General features: G+C 42.2%; 1 protein-coding gene across 2 annotated transcripts in view; it reads left to right on the top strand.

Annotated features, from left to right (window-relative positions):
* The first annotated feature begins 1,458 nt into the window (after nt 1-1,458).
* The window catches only part of LOC118006428 (succinyl-CoA:3-ketoacid coenzyme A transferase 1, mitochondrial), a 122,838-nt gene continuing 102,250 nt past the window's right edge, over nt 1,459-22,046 (top strand). Inside the window, exons 1-4 of one of the 2 annotated variants that reach the window (XM_034999094.1) lie at nt 1,459-1,636; nt 10,189-10,297; nt 11,386-11,476; nt 19,279-19,414. In XM_034999094.1, the coding sequence (XP_034854985.1) occupies nt 1,559-1,636; nt 10,189-10,297; nt 11,386-11,476; nt 19,279-19,414 (414 nt within the window). In that variant the 5' untranslated portion in view covers nt 1,459-1,558. Of the gene's footprint in view, nt 1,637-1,792; nt 2,417-10,188; nt 10,298-11,385; nt 11,477-19,278; nt 19,415-22,046 lie in introns of those variants that run through there. The other variant, XM_034999093.1, reaches the window with a different exon arrangement.

The raw sequence follows: 22,046 nt of genomic DNA, 5'->3' as shown, positions 1-22,046 counted from the left end.
CACACAAATGAATGTATATATGAACATAAATAATGTAACACATGAAATATATATATATATATACACATACATAAAATGACATAATACAAAATAAACTTTCCTTATTGCATCTCTGGAATCAGACCTTTTGTTTAAAAGATTTGAATTCAATTCAATTCTTCCAATTTTTAAGAATGGGGTAAATTAAGCTGTACATGATTACAGAAAGAAAAGTTTCCATAATATATTTGTCAAAAACTGTCCTTCAAAGCAAGGAGGGACTATTCTTATTAGTTCAGAAAAATTCAGATATTCAAAAAAATAGTTTTTTTACACAGACTAGAATTGAAATGGCTTTGTGGAACCAGGAGGGAAATCTGTACAGAACTTTTCCGTAATTTGTTCAAGTTATTCCTATTTTATCTAAAAAGTATAGAACACAGCCAGTGAACTACCAAAAAACCAGTAGTGTCTTGACCATAGAGTAGTGAGGCTGATTTTTTTCTCACAAGAATTAGAGTCAGAGGGCGCCTGGGTGGCTCAGTTGGTTAAGCGACCGCTTTCGGCTCAGGTCGTGATCCTGGAGTCCCTGGATCGAGTCCCATGTCGGGCTCCCTGCTCGGCAGGGAGTTTGCTTCTCCCTCTGACCCTCCCCCCTCTCATGTGCTCTCTCTCATTCTCTCTCTCTCAAATAAATAAATAAAATCTTAAAAAAAAAGAATTAGAGTCAGAGTACAAGACTTGAAATATGTGTCTTTAATTTAGCCAGAAGCAACAGAGTGAGACCAGCCAAGAAAAGTGAGTCATATGACCACAGTTAGACAAAGCTGTTTTCCATTTCATATGCCCTCTGGAAGGGCGAAAGTGGAAAAGCAGACCCAACTGAGAATGTTAGCTTTTTCACATTCTGTAAGCTACATACAGTACAATAGATAGCTGCTGTATTAGGACTAGTAATGGGACTTAAGTTCTAATAACCGAGTTTCACCTCTTTCCAACTTCTTAAGATGTGTTGAAAATTCAGAGCATTTCTAAGTTCTCCTAAGGTAATTGGATAGTCTAACTTGGTATCCTATTCCCTCATTGATTTTGATTAAAATAATATTCATCAGGGAAAAAGAGCTAAAAGAATGCAGTGAAAGGGCAAATGCTTTTATGGAGACTTGAAACTGGACTGTGATTGTTCATTGCATTAGGTGTACTTGCTAAGGAAGCTAAGGTCTCGTTTAATTTCCTTGTGCGCTTTGCAAGGGCGCGCCGACGCACCTGCCTGGAACGCGCGGGCGCGGGGACAAGACTCCGCCGCCGGGGGGCTGGGGAGCTTCCCCGGCCATCCGCGCCGGCTGCACCCGGCTTACGCTACCGGCCGGGCCCCTCCCAGCCTCGCGTGTCTCCAAACCTGCAGCCTCAGTGGGCGAGCGAGGGGAGGACGTCATCGACGGGCGGTCGAGCCTCCAACCCGCCCCTCGAGCGCCTTCCCTTCCCTCCCTTCGCGTTGACGCCGCCGCGGCCCGGCAGCGCTCCTATACACTCACGCGCGCGCCTCAGCGCGTAGTCTCCTCCACGCCCGGCCCGGAACATGGCGGCTCTCAAGCTCCTCTCCGCCTGGCCCCCGCTCTGCGCCTCCGCCCGCCTCACCGGGGGCGTCTGGTCCAAGGTAACGTGCTAGTGAAGAAGGCCACGCACCGGCAGAGCGCAGACGAAACCCCACGTGGTGCCCGCGTCCTCTCTCCTGCCTGCACCCGCCCGCTCCAACCTCCGGGTTAGCGCCCGTGGCGCCGTCTCCGGGGCACCGAGACGCGCCGACGCCTGCCTTGCCTCGCTGCTCCTTCGGGTGACTGCTTTTGCGCGGTTCTGCAGCCGCTTCCGCCGGCCGGGCGAGAGCGGGTGTAGAAGCGCGCGGAGAGAAGCTGAAACGGGGCGGGAGGGCGTCTGGCAGCGCCGCCGCCGCGCCCTTCAGGGCTCGCTCGCGTTCTCCAGGGCAACGCGTCCTCCCGGCTGGCATCTCCGCCCGGCGGGCAGCCTCTCGGGAGGGCGCGCCGGTCGAGGGACGGGTAGGGGTGACGGCAGCAGGGGACAGGTTTGCACTTTGCGTTGGGGATTTCGGGGCAGGTTAGCCACCGGTCCGCGCGAGTTGGCCGTGGAGGGGGCGGATGCTGGGCGTCGCCGGGGTGGTATGCCGTGCCCTCCCTGTCCGCCCTTATTTGGCCGCGTCGCACCGTGGCGGTGCGAAGGGCAACGGACTGGAGCGCTCGCCTGGTCATCTTCCCCGTCTGACGGAGAAACCTTTGGTGCCCCGGCCGTGGCTCGCTCGCGCTCTGGAGGCGCAGGCATCCGGGTTGGAGGATTTCCATTTTCAAACTCTTGGAAAACCTTGTGCCTCCCTTGCTGCCTGCTCTCCACCAAGTGGTATTCCGAGGCACTTTTCGCCGCCATTGTGGGTTGATAAGCTTTTCTCCTCTTCTCTTCTCTTCTCTTCTCTGTCTTCTTTATTCTTTTTTGCTGGGTTCTGTCCCTACCTATACGGCCACGCTCAGGTGGGGTTCCTGTCGGGAGCCCTCGGAGGCCAGTACAGGCCGAGAGTGCTGGGTCCTGGAGGGCGGTTTACTTTGGCTACCCTCGTAACCGCGGGAGCCTCTTCCTTCCTTGCTAGGGAAAAACAAAATAATGTTTGTACTTAGTAGCGCATTAAATAGTTTTGAGCTTGAAAGCATATCTTGCACGAGGTGTGTACTCAACAGAGAACTCCCGCGCCCCATGCTCTCTTTCCCGCATGCAATCTCTGAGAAACCCCTTAGGTAAATGCTAGGGGATGATTTAGAACTAGAACATTTTATTCATAAATGCCTCTTAGGAAGCATTGGTAATTGCTGATAGCTTTGGCTATATAAAGCATTATTATTATTTTTTTTAAAGATTTTATTTATTTATTTGAGAGAGAGAGAAAGAGCACAAGAAAGGGGAGAAGCAGACTCCCCGCCGAGCAGGGAGCCCGATGCGGGACTCGATCCAGGGACTCGATCCAGGGACTCCAGGATCGTGACCTGAGCCGAAGGCAGTCGCTTAACCAACTGAGCCACCCAGGCGCCCTATAAAGCATTATTAAAAGGGCACTTGAGTGACCTTCAGTCACACTGTTGCGGGTGCTGGAACATGCAGACTAGGACACTCCTGTACCCTTGGGCCCAGGTCAAAAACTTTGGCAGTTACCTATTTGCCTCAGTGTAATTTACTCACTTTCCCATGGCGTTAAACTGCTTCAGAAGCCCAGGAAACCTCTTAGATGGCAGAGGTTTCCCTGTGCCTCGCTGAAAGTTCCTATCAAGCTTCATACTTTCCCTCTTTGAGGTTTGGTTATCATAGGTCCAATGCCTGCTTCCAGGGGTTTCTTCATGCTTGGCACTTGGTGCTCCTACTGCTTATTTAGGCCTTAGATTCTCATCTAACTTGCCTTACACTGGAACACTTGTGTGCTTGTTTAACTTTTCAAATGCATCCATTGACTACTTTCTTTTTTTTTTTTTTTTTTAAGATTTTATTAGTGCTAGCTCGAGCAGGGAGAAAGGCAGAGGGAGAGGGACAAGTGGAATCCCCACTGCGTGGAGCCCAACTCAGGGCTCTATCTCAGAGATCAATCGTGATTTGAGCCGAAGTCGGACACTTAACCGACTGAGCCACCCAGGTGCCCCTAAAATGACTTCTTAACAAGATTCAAGTTTCTGGTTGTCAAGGACAATCTTGTATGCTTTATTCTCCATCCCGCTCAACATTACACACTATTAGGCATAGTATAGACATGTTTAATATATAGATGAAAGAACCCTGTGGACAAACAGAGGTAGTAACCTTGAGAACTTTTCTGCTAAGCATAACCAGCAGCCAAAATGAGATGGGGTGTGTGTGGGTGTGGGTGTGTTAGTTAAGTCTCTCAAACTTTAATGAGCCTCAGAATTACCTGGAGGCTTTCGCAAACTGGTTTCTGGGTCCACCTCCAGAGTTTTTGATTTAGTAGGTCCTGTGTGGGGCCCCATGCTTTACGTAAATGAGTTCCCAGGTGATGTTAATGCTGCTAGTCTGAGAACTACATTTCAGAGCCATTGGCATGGACTTAGATCTGAATACACCATCTGAAGTTATTCTTCCTCCATTACTGTTTCAGAAGGAGCATTTAATATTATTCTCCGTTCACTTTGAAAAATTATTACTGGAAAAAGATCCTGAAACTACCATTAACACGTTACCTACCTTTCTTCCTTGAACCTGTTTTTTCCCCAGATCTCTTGCCAATTCCATTCTCCCCTGGTATAACTTACTGGTCCAGTCCCCCTGGATGATGCTTCAAGCTCTTTCTGACCCACAGCAAACCAGCCATAAAGCTGTTGTTTCCTCCCTTGTTTTGTTTTTGTTTTCATTATGGCTAATAGCACCCATATCCCGCCAGTGAAATCTTGGACCCCTTCTTTCGTCTCCTCTTCCCTCCACCTCCAGTGGATAACCAGTGTCATGTATGCACCTTTTCCTGAAATTTCCTTGGGGTTGTCCTTGGCACTCTTTCCCAGCAGCTATCTATTTCTTCCTTATAGCTCCCTGATGAGATATTAACATTTGTATTTAAATTTTTGTAATTATTTAATGACTATTACCCTTGCTAGTTTGCAAGTTTTATCAGCGCAGGGACTATGCTTGAGTGGTTTTTTGTTTGTCTTAACTCTGTATTCCAGTATTTAGTATATTTTATACAAAATGGATATTTTTGAACAAATGGATGGGTGAATGAAAGAATGATTTCCTCTGCCACTTTCCTGTTTCAGTCTTTCATATGAGTTGTGACATCTGTTTCAAAAGCTTTGCTGTCCCTTCCTCATTGAAGGAAGAAGTCAAAACCTCAGTGTGGTCCTTAAGGCCTGCCCCAGTCTCCCTTTTCAGCCCAATTTTCACGAGCTTCTCTCCATCGGACCTGATCCTGCATGTCCCTGAGCACAATGAGCCTTTTCACATCTTTGTACCTTTATTCATGCTTCTCTTTCTGGGTTCCCCATCCTCATTAGTATTTTAACTCTTGGCAAACTCCTCAAGCTTTCTGATACACAGGCAGAATGCATCATTCCTTCATCTGTGCTCCGTTAAAGTGCTGGGCATCACTCCATTGTTGGAATAAAAGGAACATGTATGTTCCCTCAAAAACAGTATGCCGCTGCTTGAGAGAACTGGCCTAGTGTCGGTAACTCACTGTAGGGTCCTTGTGATTTATTTATTCGTGTCATAAGTGCATAACTGGTAGTGTTTGATTTAAGGTGAACATTCCACTTTTGATAGATACTGTACTGTCAGTTTACCATTGACATTGGTAAACGGTACGACACATATCACCACCTCCACTTAGCGCTGATGCCATATTCTCCTTGCCAAGTGTGTATGTGTGTGTATCCACCTGCATATTATTGCCTTTTCCTTCCAACAGGGTCCTCTTCATCTCTCTCCATATGGCTTCTCCTTTCCACTTCTGTTTATCAAACTTTGGTACTGAGGTGGGCAGTATCAGTCTTCCTGTGTCCTGATTTTTTTAACTGCAAGGTAACAAGGTAAATGACACCTGGGTGTACAGTTTCATATCATTAAGATAAGATTAATTTAAAAATAAAAAAGCAGTATGCTATATGGATTTTCCCTAAAAGACCTTCAAAATGAAGTGCATTTTGGGGCAGAGTTCTGGAGTACTGAATGACAAGAAAAAGAGAAATTTAGGCAAAAGAAAGAATGGTAGAAGTGGTTAGAAAGGAAGGAGATTCCAGGAGTGCCTGGGTGGCTCAGTCATTGAGTGTCTGCCTTCGGCTCAGGTCATGGTCTGGGGGTCCTGGGATTGAGCCCTGCATCGGGCTCCCTGCTCTGCTTCTCTCTCTCCCACTCCCCCTGCTTGTGTTCCCTGTCTCGCTGTCTCTCTGTCAAATAAATAAATAAAATCTTAAAAAAAAATAAAAATAAAAAAATAAGAAAGGAAGGAGATTCTGAATTGGGAAATTATCAGATAAAATTTAGGCTCAAGAGTGGAATCAGACCTCAAATTCTAAATGTAAGAATTTAACTAGAGGACAAAGGATGAAGAGGGGGAGAATTTTAAAAGGAGAAATAGATTAAATAGAAAAATATGGCAATATAAGAATTTTGATTATTTCTTATCCTTCAGAACCTTGACTGTTGTTTTGCAGTATAGTCATTATTATTTCCTTCCTCCAATAGTAATAGCAGAAACTAGGGGCACCATAAAATGGAATTTTGCAGAAGGCGGGAGAGTGGAAAACAAAATGAAATATGTTACCCAGATGTAAAGGAGGACTCTGCAGACTTGAAGGCTATTTATTTATTTGTGTAGCAGATGGTGCTTGAATCTTTTCACCTCATTGTTTTAGCATTTTAGAAGGTAAAAGTCAATTTATGAGCAGTGTAGAGCTTCACTTTGAATTCACTTATTTACGGAAAAAAGACACCTCCCCTGCTCAGTCTTACAGGATGTCAGCAGGGATGCTCCTTGACTCCCAGAGGCTGGGAGAATGGGAGAGAATGTGGGCAGTAAACAAACCGAGAGGCTTTCTCTGGGGTGCTGCGTCCGAGGCTCTAAGCCCTAAAGACCCACAGGAAACATTCTGGTGCAACTGGCTTCAGACATTCTCCTTCCTCTTTGCCTCACTACCTGCATTTGTACAGTCAGATTGCCCAGTAATCTGTGAATACTTAGAATGGTAAACTTGACTACAAACAAAATAAACATGTTAAAGTAATCTTAAAGCTGGAACCCACTTTTCAAAACCCTCAACAAGGACGGCATGGATTAATTTGCTAGAGCATAGGTCATGCTAAAAAAAATTCTTTGTAGAATCAGTAATACATGCCTGTGTGTATAGGTAAGGTAGAGCGGGGAGGTTAAATGTGAAAACTAAAGCCCAGTCAATGGCAAGTTAATCTTACTGCCCTGGTGGGGAATGGAGAGAGGGTTACATTGCCCAAAGGAAGCCTATAAGCACAGGGTCTGATACACCATTACTTAATCCTTACTACATCCTTAAGAAACAACTGTCATCCTTTTGTAAACTTAAAAACACCTCTTACACTCAGATTTTGCAATTTTCTGTTTTTCGCAATTGTGGCTAAACTGGAATTTGAAACAAAGGTATTTTGACCCAGAGATTACTGGAGTGTGGCTCATTATGTCACACTATTGACTTCTTAGCAATAGATATTAAATGTCAATATAACAAATAGATATCAAAGGTCAACAAATATTAACTGAAAGTGTGGAAAAATGAAAAAAAAAGTTGGGTGTAAATTCTTCATTATCTTGAACCATTCTCACATTGCCTGCAAACATTTCACTCATTTCTTTTAGCTTTTGATTATCTAGATAAATATGAAACACTTGAGTCTTCTCTAAAATGCTTCTGAAGTTTTTTTTTTAAAGATTTTATTTATTTGAGAGAGAGAGTGAGCAAGTCGGGGGAAGAGTAGAGGAAGAAGGGACAAGGAGACTCTGCGCTGAGTGCAGAGCCCGATGTGGGGCTTGATCTCACCTAACCCTAACCCTGAGATCATGACCTGAACTGAAACAAGAGTCACATGCTCAACGAACTGAGCCACCCAAGAGCCCCCTTCTGAGGTATTTTTTTTAAGGTGTGGGGCAAGCATTTCAATAATTTTTGTTTGTAATGAAGACACTATCAACTGAAACGACAGAATTCCTGACAAGTCTATGCTTATATACTTTTGTTTCCCCTTGTGAATGTGTTAAGTGTCCTGGATCTGTAGGAGAAATGAGTTTTCTCTTTGATTTCCTCTCTATAGGATTCATGTTTCTCAGTCTACGGATAAGTAGTTCAGAGGACTTTACCCCCTGACTACTTAAGTGTAGATGAGTTCTTTTATTTTCTTCCTCCTGCTGAGGCCCTGACTTTTCACCCCTTTTTATTTGGTAAGAGATAGAGATTAGCATTAGCGTATTTATTGCATGTTTTTGCATCTTTGACTTTTTTCCAATTTTGAGTTATAATTGACAAAACAGTACTGTATCAGTTTAAGGTGTACAGAGCAATGACTTCTTCACTCTTTAGAAAAGATAATAACAATAGAGTTCTTTATTAAAAAATAGGGCACTCGTAAGGATTTGTTACCTGTAAATAATGAAATTGAAGTAGAATAAGACGGTGGGCTTTTAAAAGTCACAGAGAGGAACAGCTTGTGGTAGAAGGATGCTGTGATGAAGGCTAAAACCTGGGATCTGGTTTTGCTGTAACACAATGTTGGGTACATTACGAGATCTTGCTCAGCTTCAGAAACTTGATCTGTGAAATGAATTGGTTGGATTAGAGTATCTGTATTTTTCTTTTTTCTGTATTCGAGCAGATATCCTCAACTTTATTTTATGATTCATCTTTTGTCCTCTTTTTTGAGGCTATCAAACTTTTAATTTCCAAGATTTAAAAAAAATATATTTGTATGTATATGTACATGTTTAAACAAAATCCAATAAATCCTCGCTGCTGAGGATAGGACAGAGAAGTAAGCTCTCTGCAGCTCGAGCTCATTCTTTGCTAGCTTTGCCTCCACGTATTTCCCAGTGGTGTGCTAGGATAGACCCCTCTTCACCAGACCTGAACCAAGGTTGAATTTAAAGGGACAAAAGTCATCTGGGTAACCTCTACTTTTGCATATCTCATTTGACTTTCAGTATTCTCTTAAAGGAAATAAACTTTTGTACTATTTGACACTTTCAATGAAAGAAGTTTATAGAGGAAGAAAAGAATGCTAGAAACTCATTAATGCTTTACCTTGACCCCATAGGATGTCTGTCAAAGACCAATAAGGCAGCATGTGTGAGCTTACATTTATGAACTTCTTTTTTTTTTTTTAGACTTTATTTATTTATTTGACAGAGAACGAGACAGTGAGAGAAAGAACATAAGCAGGGGGAGTGGGAGAGGGAGAAGCAGACTTCCCGCTGAGCAGAGAGCCCAACATGGGGCTCGATCCCAGGACCCCGGAATCATGACCTGAGCTGAAGGCAGACACTTAATGACTGAGCCACCCAGGAGCCCCACATTTATGAACTTCTTAAGGTGGCAGCATATGAGGAGTCAGGAGCCTTTCTCTTTTCTCCCTCCCTTTTTAGGTTGAATATATAATGAGCATAAAGAGAGGTGATATTTATCATGAATGATTACAACATAGTCAATTCTGATTTTCTTCTATCCATATTGTGGATGAAGTATAAAGAGGGAAACTGTTTAAAACTGATGATGAATGTTCACTAGATAACCTTTTTTGCACCAAATAGGCCACTGTGGTAAGACTAGCCATGCCTTCCTTGCAGATAATAGTTTGCTATTTTTCTCAGCATCTATAAACTCCAAGCCCCTTAGGGGGATGGGTCTTTTTGTGTGCTGTTCCTTGCTTGTTCCCTTAGGAGGCATTCACTGATGTAAGATTGGGTCAGGGGCCCAACTATGTATTTGTATACTGGTCACACCGTACTTGATTTCCTGCAGAGTGGCAGTCATGTCTTAATATTTACTAGATGGGAGTAAACACCGGAATAGTTGGCACATAGTACATTCTCAGTGAATATTTGTTGACTGAATGCAAGGTTAGCTCACTATCAGAAACTGATGCTTGGGGCACCTGGGTGGCTCAGTTGGTTAAGCGACTGCCTTCAGCTCAGGTCATGATCCTGGAGTCCCGGGATCGAGTCCCGCATCGGGCTCCCTGCTCGGCGGGGAGTCTGCTTCTCCCTCTGACCCTCCTCCCTCTCATGCTCTTTGTCTCTCTCTCATTGTCTCTCTCGCAAATAAATAAAAAATCTTAAAAAAAAAAATTAAAAAAAAAAAAAAAGAAACTGATGCTTGATGGCATCATTATTGTGAGTTTGAGTCCCAGTGTATGAGCTATCTACTTTCAATCTTGGGTGGCCACAAATGACACAGAGTTTTCCTTTATACAATGGAAGATATCCATCATGATCACAAGGGAATTCTGGTGATAATCTATGGATAGAGTATGTCCTTCCTGCTCTTAAGATGAATTACTTATGGCCCCACTCTATTTCAGAGAGCAGAGAGTGAAATTATCCTTGTATGTATGAAAAGTGAATACACTGGTATACATGCAAAATTAAGATGTATCTCCAAATGATGATTCACTTAAAAATTTTTTAAAATGTTTTAGGGATGTGTTTGCTACTTCTCAACCAGCACACGTCGCCATACCAAATTTTATACAGATCCAGTGGAAGCTGTAAAAGACATCCCTGATGGTGCAACGGTACTGGTTGGTGGTGAGTAATAGTATTGTTTTCCTTTTGGTGATGGTAACATCCTTACGTTTTTAGCAAAGCAGGGAAATCACAGTGGCGAAGCTGTGGAGATCAGAAATGCCACTTATTTTATTTTTAGTCATTTATTGCATATTATGCATTTATTGCATATTATGTAATTATTTCATTATGTAATGATTTTATTAGTGTCCTCATCTTGAAAATTTAGCAGGGTTTAGCACTTAACGTTGCACTTTTTCCCTTTGTGTTTCTTTTTCTCTTATTTTGAAAAGCTGAAGTTCTAAATGGTGATGTCTTATTAGTAGCTTTGAAAACATTCCTAGATCCTTGGGAATTCGGTTTAACTAAAACGTTTGCATTGCTCTCACCAGCTACCTAGTTATTCCTTTTGTCCTTCCTCATTTTAGGAGGTAAAAAGCATATACGCATCTCTGTTGTTGAAGCCTCTGGGTTCATTGCTGCACCTTGTTTGGAATGTCTTTTAGAATCATTGTCTCACACTCATTAAACTCACTGCCTGATTCTTATAATTTTTATTTATTCTTATTTTTTCTTATTTCTAGGCCTTGGTCACAGGTATCTAGGCTTGTTTTTAGGGCGGCTGTTCATTCATTCATCCATTCAACTGACCAGTCATTGAATGTCCATTTTAAACCCAATACTATTTGACAAATTGCGGAAGTTATAAAGAATTAAAAGTCATTGGTCTAGGCTTCCGGTTCTGCAAAATGTACTCAGGCATATAAAACAAACATGCTTGAAAAAGTAACTGTATAAAGTTTGAATTATAAAGTTGGACAGTAATAGATGTGCAGTTAAGTGCAAGGTGTGTGATGTATAGCTAATATTAACTGGCTGCACTTGGCTTTATTCTTATGATTCAAAGGTTTGACGGTTATGTCTGATGCTATCTAATGGTGCAAAACATTTGGGTATAGCTATGAGCCATTTCCCGAATTGCTGAGATACATCTGTATATTTTGCTTAATAGATCTAATAACGTGTTTTGCATTTTTTTTATGGAAAAGGATAACATATATTTCCCTGAGAGATTACCATTTTCACAAATTGTCTTTTTCACTTAATAGGTTTTGGGTTATGTGGAATTCCAGAAAATCTTATAGGAGCCTTACTGAAGACTGGAGTAAAAGGGCTGACTGCAGTCAGCAACAATGCAGGGTAAGTGTGCATTTTGAAAACAAGTGGCTTGAAAGAAATGACAGTTCTCTATAATTATATAAAGTTTATGAATAAAATGAAAAATATGCTCAAGTATCACAAGATAGTTTTTAACAAGCTCAAGAGTTGGAGGTTACATTTCTTCAAATATTTTTGGTACCATCCTTCATAATCATAAGTAAAGCAGACTTGCATAGATTTATATCTTAATCCGATGTGCTTTTATTTTTCTAAATTCCAAATACATTGTTAAAATACAGATTTTCAAATTGGATCTTGCATTTTATAATTTAGAGATGTCTCTTTATGTTATTGTAGATCATTATATATAGAGGAAGATCTCAAACAGTTTTTTTGTTTTTTTTTTTAAGATTTTATCTATCCATTTGACAGAGAGAGACACAGCGAGAGAGGGAACACAAGCAGAGGGAGTGGGAGAGGGAGAAGCAGGCTCCCCGCTGAGCATGGAATCAGATGCGGGGCTCGATCCCAGGACTCTGGGACCACGACCCGAGCCGAAGGCAGATGCTTAGGGACTGAGCCACCCAGGCGCCCCTCAAACAGTTTTAAATCTGTTCCAAGTCTTCTCTTTCGGTTATGCCATATTCTAGATGATATATAAGGAGGTCACTAACCATTAAAAATGTTGCTGGTCTTGGTAGAAGGAGGAGGATATGCAGCCAGCACTTAAGACAGTAGGTTCTCATATCAAAATAGTCAACAATAGCCATAACATTTTAATAATGACATGCACATTAAAATATATTTTGTTATGAAGAAAAAAAATCTATTTTTTTTTTTAAGATTTTAGTTCCACATCCTCAAAGAAGCCTTATCCAATTATAGAACTTCTCTAGCCTTCATTGATCTTGCCCCTTTGTGAGTTCCTCTGAAGACTTCTAGTCTTTCTTTGTATACCAAATTGTAGTCCTTCTCCAGTATATACTACAGACTGATCCTTTTGCTTACAGTAGTTTTTTTCTTCCCCACCAGTGCTGGAGCTGGATGGGATTGTAGAGATCATCTGTTCCATTTCCCTCATTTAATAGAGGAAACTCATACGTAAATAGAGAAGTAACTTGTTCATGATCACTTGATATTTCTTAAATGCACCTCGTGCTATTTGAGCTTACTTTGTATTTATTAAAAATACTTTTGACTATCAGTACTTTGTTGGGTTTTCCAGATAGCTCAGTGCTAACAAGGGATGGTGTATAAATCAATGTAAATTCTTGATACAGAGTAAATACTGATAACCATCATTGAACACAAAGAAAGCACTTTGTACACCCTCATTGGCAGTTGATTCTCTTAATTAGGTGGGTTTAATCCCAGAGATCTACAGGAATGACAGCTTTGTTTTGGCCATTAGAGTCAGATAAATGAGGAAAACTTAGCACTGCTTTGTTGGAGAAACAAAGATGGTTTGGATTGTTGAGTAAATGGAGAGAACTTAGAAGTAATAACTACTTTCTTGGGGCACGTGGGTAGCTTAGTCAGTTAAGCATCCAACTCCTGATTTCAGCTCAGGTCATGATCTCAGGGTCCTGGGATAGAGCCCCTCGTCAGCTCCATGCTCAGGAGTCTATGTATCCCTCTTCCTCTGCCCTTCTCCTCTAAATAAATAAATAAATAAATAAAATCTTTTAAAAAAAAGAAGTAATAACTGCTTTCTCGTTTAGAAAAGGCTGTTTATGTAAGGGTCTAACTGAATTGGAAGACTTCCCAAAGCTCAGGGCTCTTGATCTGTGTTTGTTTTGTTTTTAGTTACCAGTGAGACCTGTTGCCATGAGGTACCACTTATCTTGGTGTGGAATATTAACTGTTAGTCTTTTTTATTTTTTTAAATATTATTTAATTTATTTTTTATTTTTTAAGATTATTTATTTGACAGAGAGAGAGCGCGCTCACAAGTAGGCAAAGTGGCAGGCAGAGGGAGAGGGAGAAGCAGGCTCCCTGCTGAGCAAGGAGCCTGATGTGGGGCTCCACACCAGGACCCTGGGATCATGACCTGAGCCGAAGGCAGCCGCTTAACCGACTGAGCCACCCAAGGCGCCCCTTAACTGTTAGTCTTGATGAGATAAACATTCCCACTTAGGATCACTCAGATGAATCAGGACTTTGATATGGATTGATTAGGAAAGTGGGGAAAATTGAAAATATGCATTTCACTGATTTTTTAGAAGACTTTGACATGTGAATTACAAGCCTGTAGGAACCAAAAGTTTTACAGTAAACTATATATCAACCAATTAGAGAAGTAAGGGAGGCATAGATGTGTTATATTAATCACACTCATTTCCTCATGACAAGATTATTTTAGATTACAATTCTTGAAGGTGGGAATTTAAACAACTCTAGGGACAGCCCAGCTTCCATGTGGAAGCCTGTAAGTACTGTACGATCATACATATGCTCCTGTGCCTGTGGTTACAGTACTATTACCTATATGTGGTGTTATACTAGTCAGCTGTAGGAATTCTGGACCCAGTGAGCAGTTTTTCATGCTAAATAAAATTCCTGGTTCTGCACCAGGGGTTTTGAACCAGTAGATAAAGGTGGGTGGCTCCTTCGCTATGCCGTCTTTATTATTAGTTGAGGCTGCTGTAGCTCTGAAGGTCTCAATGGAGAGCTGTGGGCCATCTTGTCTGATTATAAGCATTCCCCCAAGAATTGATTATTTTGTCTGAGAAGGGCTAACCACTTCCTGGGATGTGTACTTGAACTTCTCTCCTCAGCTCATGGAAGGGAGTGAGTGTTCACTTGTTCCATATAACTGTGTCATAAGTTAATGTGCTATCCGAATATAGCTTGTTCTTTCCTTTTGATATTCTTGATATTATCAGAGTAAATATATACTGTAACTGAGATTTAAGCATGCCTAAAATGAGAGGAAACAAGAGAAATACAGTTTGGTAAATGGTTGCAAATTTATTTTGATTAGAGTTTTGTTTTGACAAGAATTTCCAATTAATGAGATTTCAGAAAATGAAATTTCAGATTCAGAACATGACAAATATTTGTGGAATGTTTATGTCTTCCATGAAATACTGTTTTGCTTTACACAAATATATCTCTTTATTGAATTCTTGGCTTTAGACTTCTTTTACCACTAAAATGTTTGGAACCTGAGGTTGTGGTACCATAAGAGAATGGTCAAATCTCTCCCTCCATAGGTGTGCTAGGGAAATGTTGGCTCCTAAAGGCAAGCAAGATAATCTTTTTGAAAGTCCATCAAAATTGCCTTTAATATCAAAGAGCTGCAAGATGCCTTAATATGCATGTTTCTCTATTAGAAATGTTATGTTTCTCATTTGCAAAAGATGGCCTGTGTCTGTCTTCTCTTTTCCTATTGTAAGGGCTTTACCTTTTTCATTTTTGTATCATCATTGTCTGATACACAGTAAAGAAGGGATACATGTTTATTGAATTCGTGAGTTGGAAAGTATGTGGCAAGAAAGACACTTATTATAAGCTACCTAACAGCCTTATTTGAGGCATAAACACTAACTCTGTACCTGGTCAGGGGGTAGCCTGGGCTGAGCATCTTAAGCACTGCTTGGTTGCCAAGCCAGTTGCTAGTCCAAAAAGAAAGCAAAGGCCAAATATACATAGTTTCCAGAGCCAAGATCAACAAATACAGAGAGGTCATCTCCAAACAGAGCCAAGTTCAAATGTGTAAAGGGTTGAAAAGCCAAACAGAGATCCATGAAAGAGTGTGTAATGGGAAAAATCTCTGAAGTCAGTGAATTGGGAAGTACATTCTGGTTTATCATATGGACCTGTATACTTGGAGGGAGGTTCAGATATTAAAGACTACAGAAAGCAAATGGACTATATTCACTTTCATGGATTATTTTATTGTTATGACTATTTAGACAGGGCTCCAGAGGATGTATCAATAGTACTCTCATATTGGGTAACTGAAGAGAGTTTACCAAAGGGACTCTCTTTAAAGGAATGGTCAGAGTTGAGGGAAAGCAATATGGGTATTGAAGTACCCTGGAGTTAGTATCAGAGAGCGCTATTACCGCCAGCCTTAGGCCTGAAGAATGAGAGGAGGGAGCTGCCAGGACCTGGAAGAAAGCTTTATGATGTCCTTCTCGCACCTGGTCAGAAGCCAGAGGGCAAGGGAGTCCGTCAATCCAGTCAGCCATCCCAGCACAGGGCAAGCTGGAGATTGGCGAATGGATCTGCAAGGGCAAATAGAAAATATCCAGCATGAGGACTTGGTGATTTTCATTTTGAGCCAGTGAGAAGGGAGAAAGTGAAATCAAGCAATAAATTCATTCAACAAATGTTCCATAAATGTGAAAATGGAGGGGCAGGTTTCAGTATAAAGTCAGGCAATCAGGGAGAGACTCATTGAGGTGATGGTTGACCAGAGACTTGAAAGAAATGAGGGGTGAGCCTTGCATTACCTGGGGAAGAGTTTCAGAGACAGGGAGAGGCCAGTGCAAAGGGCCTGGGAAGTATGCCTGGTGTGTTTGCGGGACAGGGAGGAGGTCAGCAGAAGAAAAGTGAGCAAAAGGGAAGTGGGAGGAATGAGGTCTGAGATGTCAAGGGCATCTCATCTTACAGGGCCTTGCAGGCCCCTCTAGAGACCCCTGCTTTTGCATGAATGCCGTTGCAGCATTTTGGGCAGAGCAGTGACGTGATCTGACACATTTTGTTTTATTCTTACGGTTTTGGCCGCCATTTTATGAGTGGATTGCAGGGAGCAGGAGTAGAAGTAGGGAAGGTTGCTGTCTTTAGGCAGGAGATGGTGCAGGTCACACAGGAGGAAGTGAGAAATGCTCAGATTCTGGATAGATTTTGAAGATAGAGTCAGGATTTTCCAATATTGTTGATGTAGAGTAGGAGAGAGGAGTGACAGATCACTCCATTACTTTTGTACTAAAGATTTGCAAGGATGGGGCAGGCTGCAGGTACAGCTGAATTTAGGAGAATGGAATTGTTAACCTGAAGAACAAAAGGCCCAGCTAAGTATTAATTAGGAGTAGGTAAAAAACAGACAAAAAACAGAGAGAGGGCATTGTGTGTGAGTGTGTGGAAGAACTGGTTTTTCCAAGATCCCTCTAGTGGCCAAGCATATTATTAATCTTCAGGGCATTCTCTCCATATTTCTCCATATCTCAAAAGTACATTCTTGAAAATACTTGTTTAGGCTTTAGTTTTCTTTTGAAACAAGCAAGAATAAATCATGTAGCTATTCCTTCTATACTCGTGGTGAGTGGGAAATGTTCTCAGATTCAGTATTGGAAGACTAGAACTATAAACAAGTTTAGCAAATGGTTGACAGTTACCTGGACTACTTGGAGGGATTCAGTGTGCCTAGACCTCCTGGTCTAGGTTAGAGGCTTGGCAGTGATGCATTCTGGGAAGTAGGAGTCAGTTGAGTGGGGATGGGCATTTGTGGGCATGAGGAGTGTGGGGATGGAGAGCGAAGTGAAGGGGGAGACGAGCTTGTTAGGAGAAACGTCAGTGGTTTGTCACACAAGGTACCGTACTTATCCCTCCTTGGGTCAAGCAAGGGGATGTCACTAGGGACTGTAGACTAATTAACCACCAGTCCATTCTCCCACTCTGTTCCATTGCCAAAGCCAGAATTCTGGACTGGGTCTGTATCTACATTAGGATGGGCAACAAACCTATGATTTATTTTCCCCCAAATATCCCTTGACTGGTCCCCTTTTTCTCCACTCCTTTTGGGGCTGCCTTAGTTCAGACCATTGTCTTTGCTGGATTATTTCAAGCCTCTTAACTGATCTCCCGGCCTTTTGTCACTGAACCTCTCCAATTAATTGTATACCCTGTTATTTTCTACTTAAAATTATTCACAGGGTCTCCCATATCCTTTAGGATGAAATCTTCATTTCGTGGTATGGCTCATGTGACAGGTGACAAGCTGGCCTGCCTTCTACCTCTGTTGCTCACTTTTGCTTCCAGTCCGTACTGCAGTTACACTCAGCACGGAGCCCGTCCCACCACTGTGCACCTTTGCAAAGCTGCCCACCTGCCTTTTTGGTTCATTGCATCCACACCTCTACTCTGCTCTCAAAGACTTTTTTCTTCAAGTCTGTTCAAGTGTCATTTTCCGTAAGCCTTTTCTGGACCTCTTTCTCCTCTCTGTTGGGTGACCTTCAGTGTTCTCATTGCACTTGATGCAGACCTCTTAGCACATCTCATCCTCTGTTGTAATTATAGGTTTACATGTTTATCCCTTGATATCTCAGAGCTCCCCCTGGCCCAGGACCTGACATACTAGCCCTGGGGGGCAGTAAGAACTTAGTAAAGGACTATGGGATGAGTCAACAGTGTAGATGACCCAGGCTCCATAGGGGAGAGGCCATGAGAGTACGCGGGGGATTAAGAGAGAGAGACCATAAATGAAGGCTTCTATTTCTGGGAGGTGCTCTGGCTTTATCACTGTATTTCTGTCTCTTAAAAAAACTTTTATCATAGCATAATACAGAGTAACATAGAAAAGTGATCATATCACAGGTTTGAAGTTTGAAGGATCTTTACAGGCTGCAGACCCATGTAACCAGCCCCCAGATTCTTTCAGTGGAACATGACCAGTACCCCAGAAAGCCCCTCTTGTGCTCCTTCGAGTCACTGTTTTCCTTTCCCACCACCAAACTTAACCATTATCCTCACTTCTGATCTTATCCGTGAGTCTTGTGTGACTTTGAACTTCATATAAAAGGAATAGGTCAGTAAGTACTCTCTTGTGGTTCTTTTGCTTAGCATTTTACCTGTGAGAGCCCTCCATTGTTGCAGGGGTGGTCACTGATTCCTTCTTACTGCTCATTTTTTCTGCTCTGCTGAGGAGTAGTACTGGGGAGGCCCCAGTGTTTGGCCATCATGGACAGTGTGACTATGAATATTCTTGTCTGCTGGGGAACATATGTATGCATTCCTGTTGGACATAGACCGAGGAGGGGAATTGCTGACATAGCATATCCATATGTTCAGCATCAATAGATACTGCTAATAATTTTTCAGAAGTGGTTGGATCAGTTGACATTCTCCTCTTCATATATGAGAGCTCTGGGTGTTCCACATTCTTGCCAACACTTGGTATTTCCTTCTTTTTTTTTTCTTTTTTTAAAGATTTTATTTATTTGTGTGTGAGAGAGAGAGAGCGTGTGTGCACAAGCAGGGGGAGTGGCAGGCAGAGGGAGAAGCAGGCTCCCCACTGAGCAAGGAGCCCAACATGGGGCTCGATCCCAGGACTCTGGGATCATGACCTGAGCCGAAATCAAGAGTCAGATGCTTAACCTACTGAGCTACCCAGGCGCCCCTGTTCTCTCTTAAATATAAGAATGCGTGTTCACTTTTTAGGATAGAATGAATTTCTCTGCTTGGAGCCAGTGCAGGTTAGGAGAGTGGCATTGCCTTTGCATTTACATACGCCTTCAGAGTGTAGGGCAAGATCCAGTCTGCTCGCCTTCTACCCTAGTATCACTTGGGAGCAGTGGAAAGAGTGAAAGGTGCAGGGCAGACTTGTAGGATTGGTGTGGGTTTGAATACTGGCTACGTCACTTACTACCCAAGATATCTGTCGGCAGAAATCACTGAAAGGTCTTGAGCTTTAGTTTCCTTAGCTGTAAAATAAGAAAAGAACAGCCACCTTGCAAGGCTCTTTGGGTGGTGGGAGACTACGAGAGAATATGGGTTCAATGCCCAGCAGAGAAGATTCCTTTAAATGAATAATATTGCATGTTTTCGGAAGTCAGGGATATTAGTGTTCTAACCGATGTTGCTTTGATTGCAAGTTGCTTGCATTTTTCTTCTAGGGTTGACAACTTTGGCCTGGGCCTTTTACTTCGATCCAAGCAGATAAAACGCATGGTCTCTTCATATGTGGGAGAAAATGCAGAATTTGAACGACAGTACTTAAGTGGTGAATTAGAAGTAGAGCTGACACCCCAGGTAAGAAAATTTCTCTGCTCCTCTTTTAGAATAGTAACTTAGTTTGAAATTTACCTATTTCCCTCTAGCAATTTTCTTTTGCAAGAGAGGTAAGGCAGAAAGGATGCAATTTTGCCAGGCCAAGGAAATTTGTTTGTAGGTCACTCCTGTCGATTGCTAGAAGACTAAAAGCCTCTGTTGCGTGCCCCAAAAAAGGGAGGTATTTCCAGTAAACAATATCTAGGCTACAGGACAAATGTGTAAGCTTGGCACTGTGGTGTCCATTTTGTGCTGGCAGCTTGCAGTAGGGCTTGCTGAAATGCTTGGGGATTGTCCTAAGGGTCTGTTCCTGTGAATCATAGAATTAGAAATGTGTGAGGAATATGTTCTTGCTGAGACATCAGGAAAGTGAAGTCCCTGGAGGGTACAACTGGCCATGTCACAGAATAAGAGCTGGAATCAGAGCCCAGGTCTCCAGGGAATAGATGTTCCTTACCAAGTAAGCAATTACCACAATTGAATCTAGCGGGTTTCCATTCATGTCGTACACTATGTCTTAACTGGCTAAAGAGTTTGTCATAGAGGAAACTTTTCGAAGCCATTTGGGTAAAACAAGCCATTTGGGTAGAACATAGAGGAAACTTTTCGAAGCCATTTGTGCCTACAGGTTATATGTATTGGTCTTCCAGTTTGACATCATCTGCCTTCATCTCTGAAATTGAACCCACCACTCTGCTTTATTTTTGTCAACAGAATTATTATTACCACTGACTTCACTAAATTGGTGATAACGTGAGATAGCAACATTTTAAAAATCAATAATGAACTCCCAGTATATGCTTGTCTAGAGAGAGCGTGCAGGGGAGAACTTTTCTACCTGAGGCTTCACAACATTACTCACGTCCCACCCGATCACCCCACAGTGTGGGCACCTGTGCTTGTCATAAGCCTTGCACTGTGCCTGGTATTTATCCATTTTCATTTAAGGTTTTTTGAAAATAACAAAAGGTACCCTGTCTTAGTCTACTCATGCTGCTGTAACAAAATACCACAAACTCGGTGGCTCAGACAAGAGGAAGTGATGTCTCATTGTTCTGGCAACTGGGAAGTACAAGATCAAGTACAGGCTGATGTGATTCTTGGTAGAGGGGAGGAGGGGGAGGAAGAGAGAAAGAGGATGCACACGTGCAAATAAGGACTCTGGGGTCTCTTATTATAAGGACACTAATCCTGCTGGATCAGGGCCCTACCCTTATGACCTCATTTAGCCTTAATGACTTCCATAAAGGCCCTGTCTTCAAATACCATCACGTTGGGTGTTAGGGCTTCAGCATATGAATTTGGTGGGGGACACAATTCAGTCCATTGCATATACTTTTCCTCTTCACATTGTAGATTGAGATACCTTTTCCTTTGGGTTGTGGAGCCCTTGAAAATTAACCTTTCAATTACTTCTATTATCTTTTGTATTATCCCTTCTTTTGTCAGAGGGCATATACATGGGAGTTTCTTAGTATTTCTTTTATATTCCTTCTTTAAGCTGAAAGAGGTCAGTGTCTCTCTCCCCGACTTAGTGGCAGGTAAATAAACATTGGCTTGGGCAACTTGTTTTGCAGCCTGTGAGCCAGAGAAGTGTTGATGAAGTGGTAGGGATTAGGACTCCCTTTGGGATTTGGATGTAGGGGGGTTGGTGGTCGCTGCAGAGAGCCTGTCTGTAGAAATTGTCCACTTTTAGGTCCTTGCCCAATTGGACAGAGAGCAGGAATAAAGTATTCAAGGAGGGTAGACGTAAAAAATATCTTATAGTAGAGAAGGTTATGGTTGTTTTGTTTTGTTTTGTTTTTAAAGATTTATTTATTTATTTATTTGAGAGAGAGAGAATGAGAGACAGAGAGCATGAGAGGGAGGAGGGTCAGAGGGAGAAGCAGACTCCCCGCCGAGCAGGGAGCCCGATGCGGGACTCGATCCCGGGACTCCAGGATCATGACCTGAGCCGAAGGCAGTCGCTTAACCAACTGAGCCACCCAGGCGCCCGGTTATGGTTGTTTTGATGATTTAATCTTGTGAATGTTATTAACTTAAAATACAGTACAAAATGGACTTATCTCTGACTATTAGATAGAATAGAGAAACTGTTACCTGGAAGATTGTCAGTTATGCTTCAGATCCTGCCTTCCCCAGATTATCCCACCCTACTTCAAACGCCCGTGTCTGAAGTCCCAACTTTTAGTCCCCACTTTGAGTTTAGTATTTAAAGGACCCAGTTAAAGTAGAAAATTGTTTTCAGGCTGAAATAATTTTAACATAGTATTACTAAGACCTAAACCAGTTCTTACTACTGAGTGACCAGTCAGTTATGTAGTATGAATATGATGTAGCTAGACTGTAACAATAGGTTTCAGGGTTAGGGTGGGTGTTAGGAAATATTTAGGGCCAGAGTTATTCCCCTATGGGAGAACTGGGTTGGAAAGCAGTTGGGGGCAGGGGGCAGCCAGGGAAATCAGGTTTGAACAACTGGTACCTAGGAAGGGGATAAAGATGATCAAAAGAAGATATAAAGAAACTTTGCATACAGTTGTTTCTACTCTAAGATAAGATTTGAAATACTCTTAGCTTTTAAAAACCAAATTACCTGTATGTTGTACTCTGCCTC

This window comes from Mirounga leonina, unplaced genomic scaffold (assembly GCF_011800145.1).
Source record: "Mirounga leonina isolate KUSES-001 unplaced genomic scaffold, KU_Mleo_1.0 Mir_96, whole genome shotgun sequence".
NCBI classification, from domain to species: Eukaryota; Metazoa; Chordata; class Mammalia; order Carnivora; family Phocidae; genus Mirounga; species Mirounga leonina.
The sequence above is the reverse complement of the archived record's forward strand: the minus strand, read 5'-3'. Positions and strand labels throughout refer to the sequence as shown.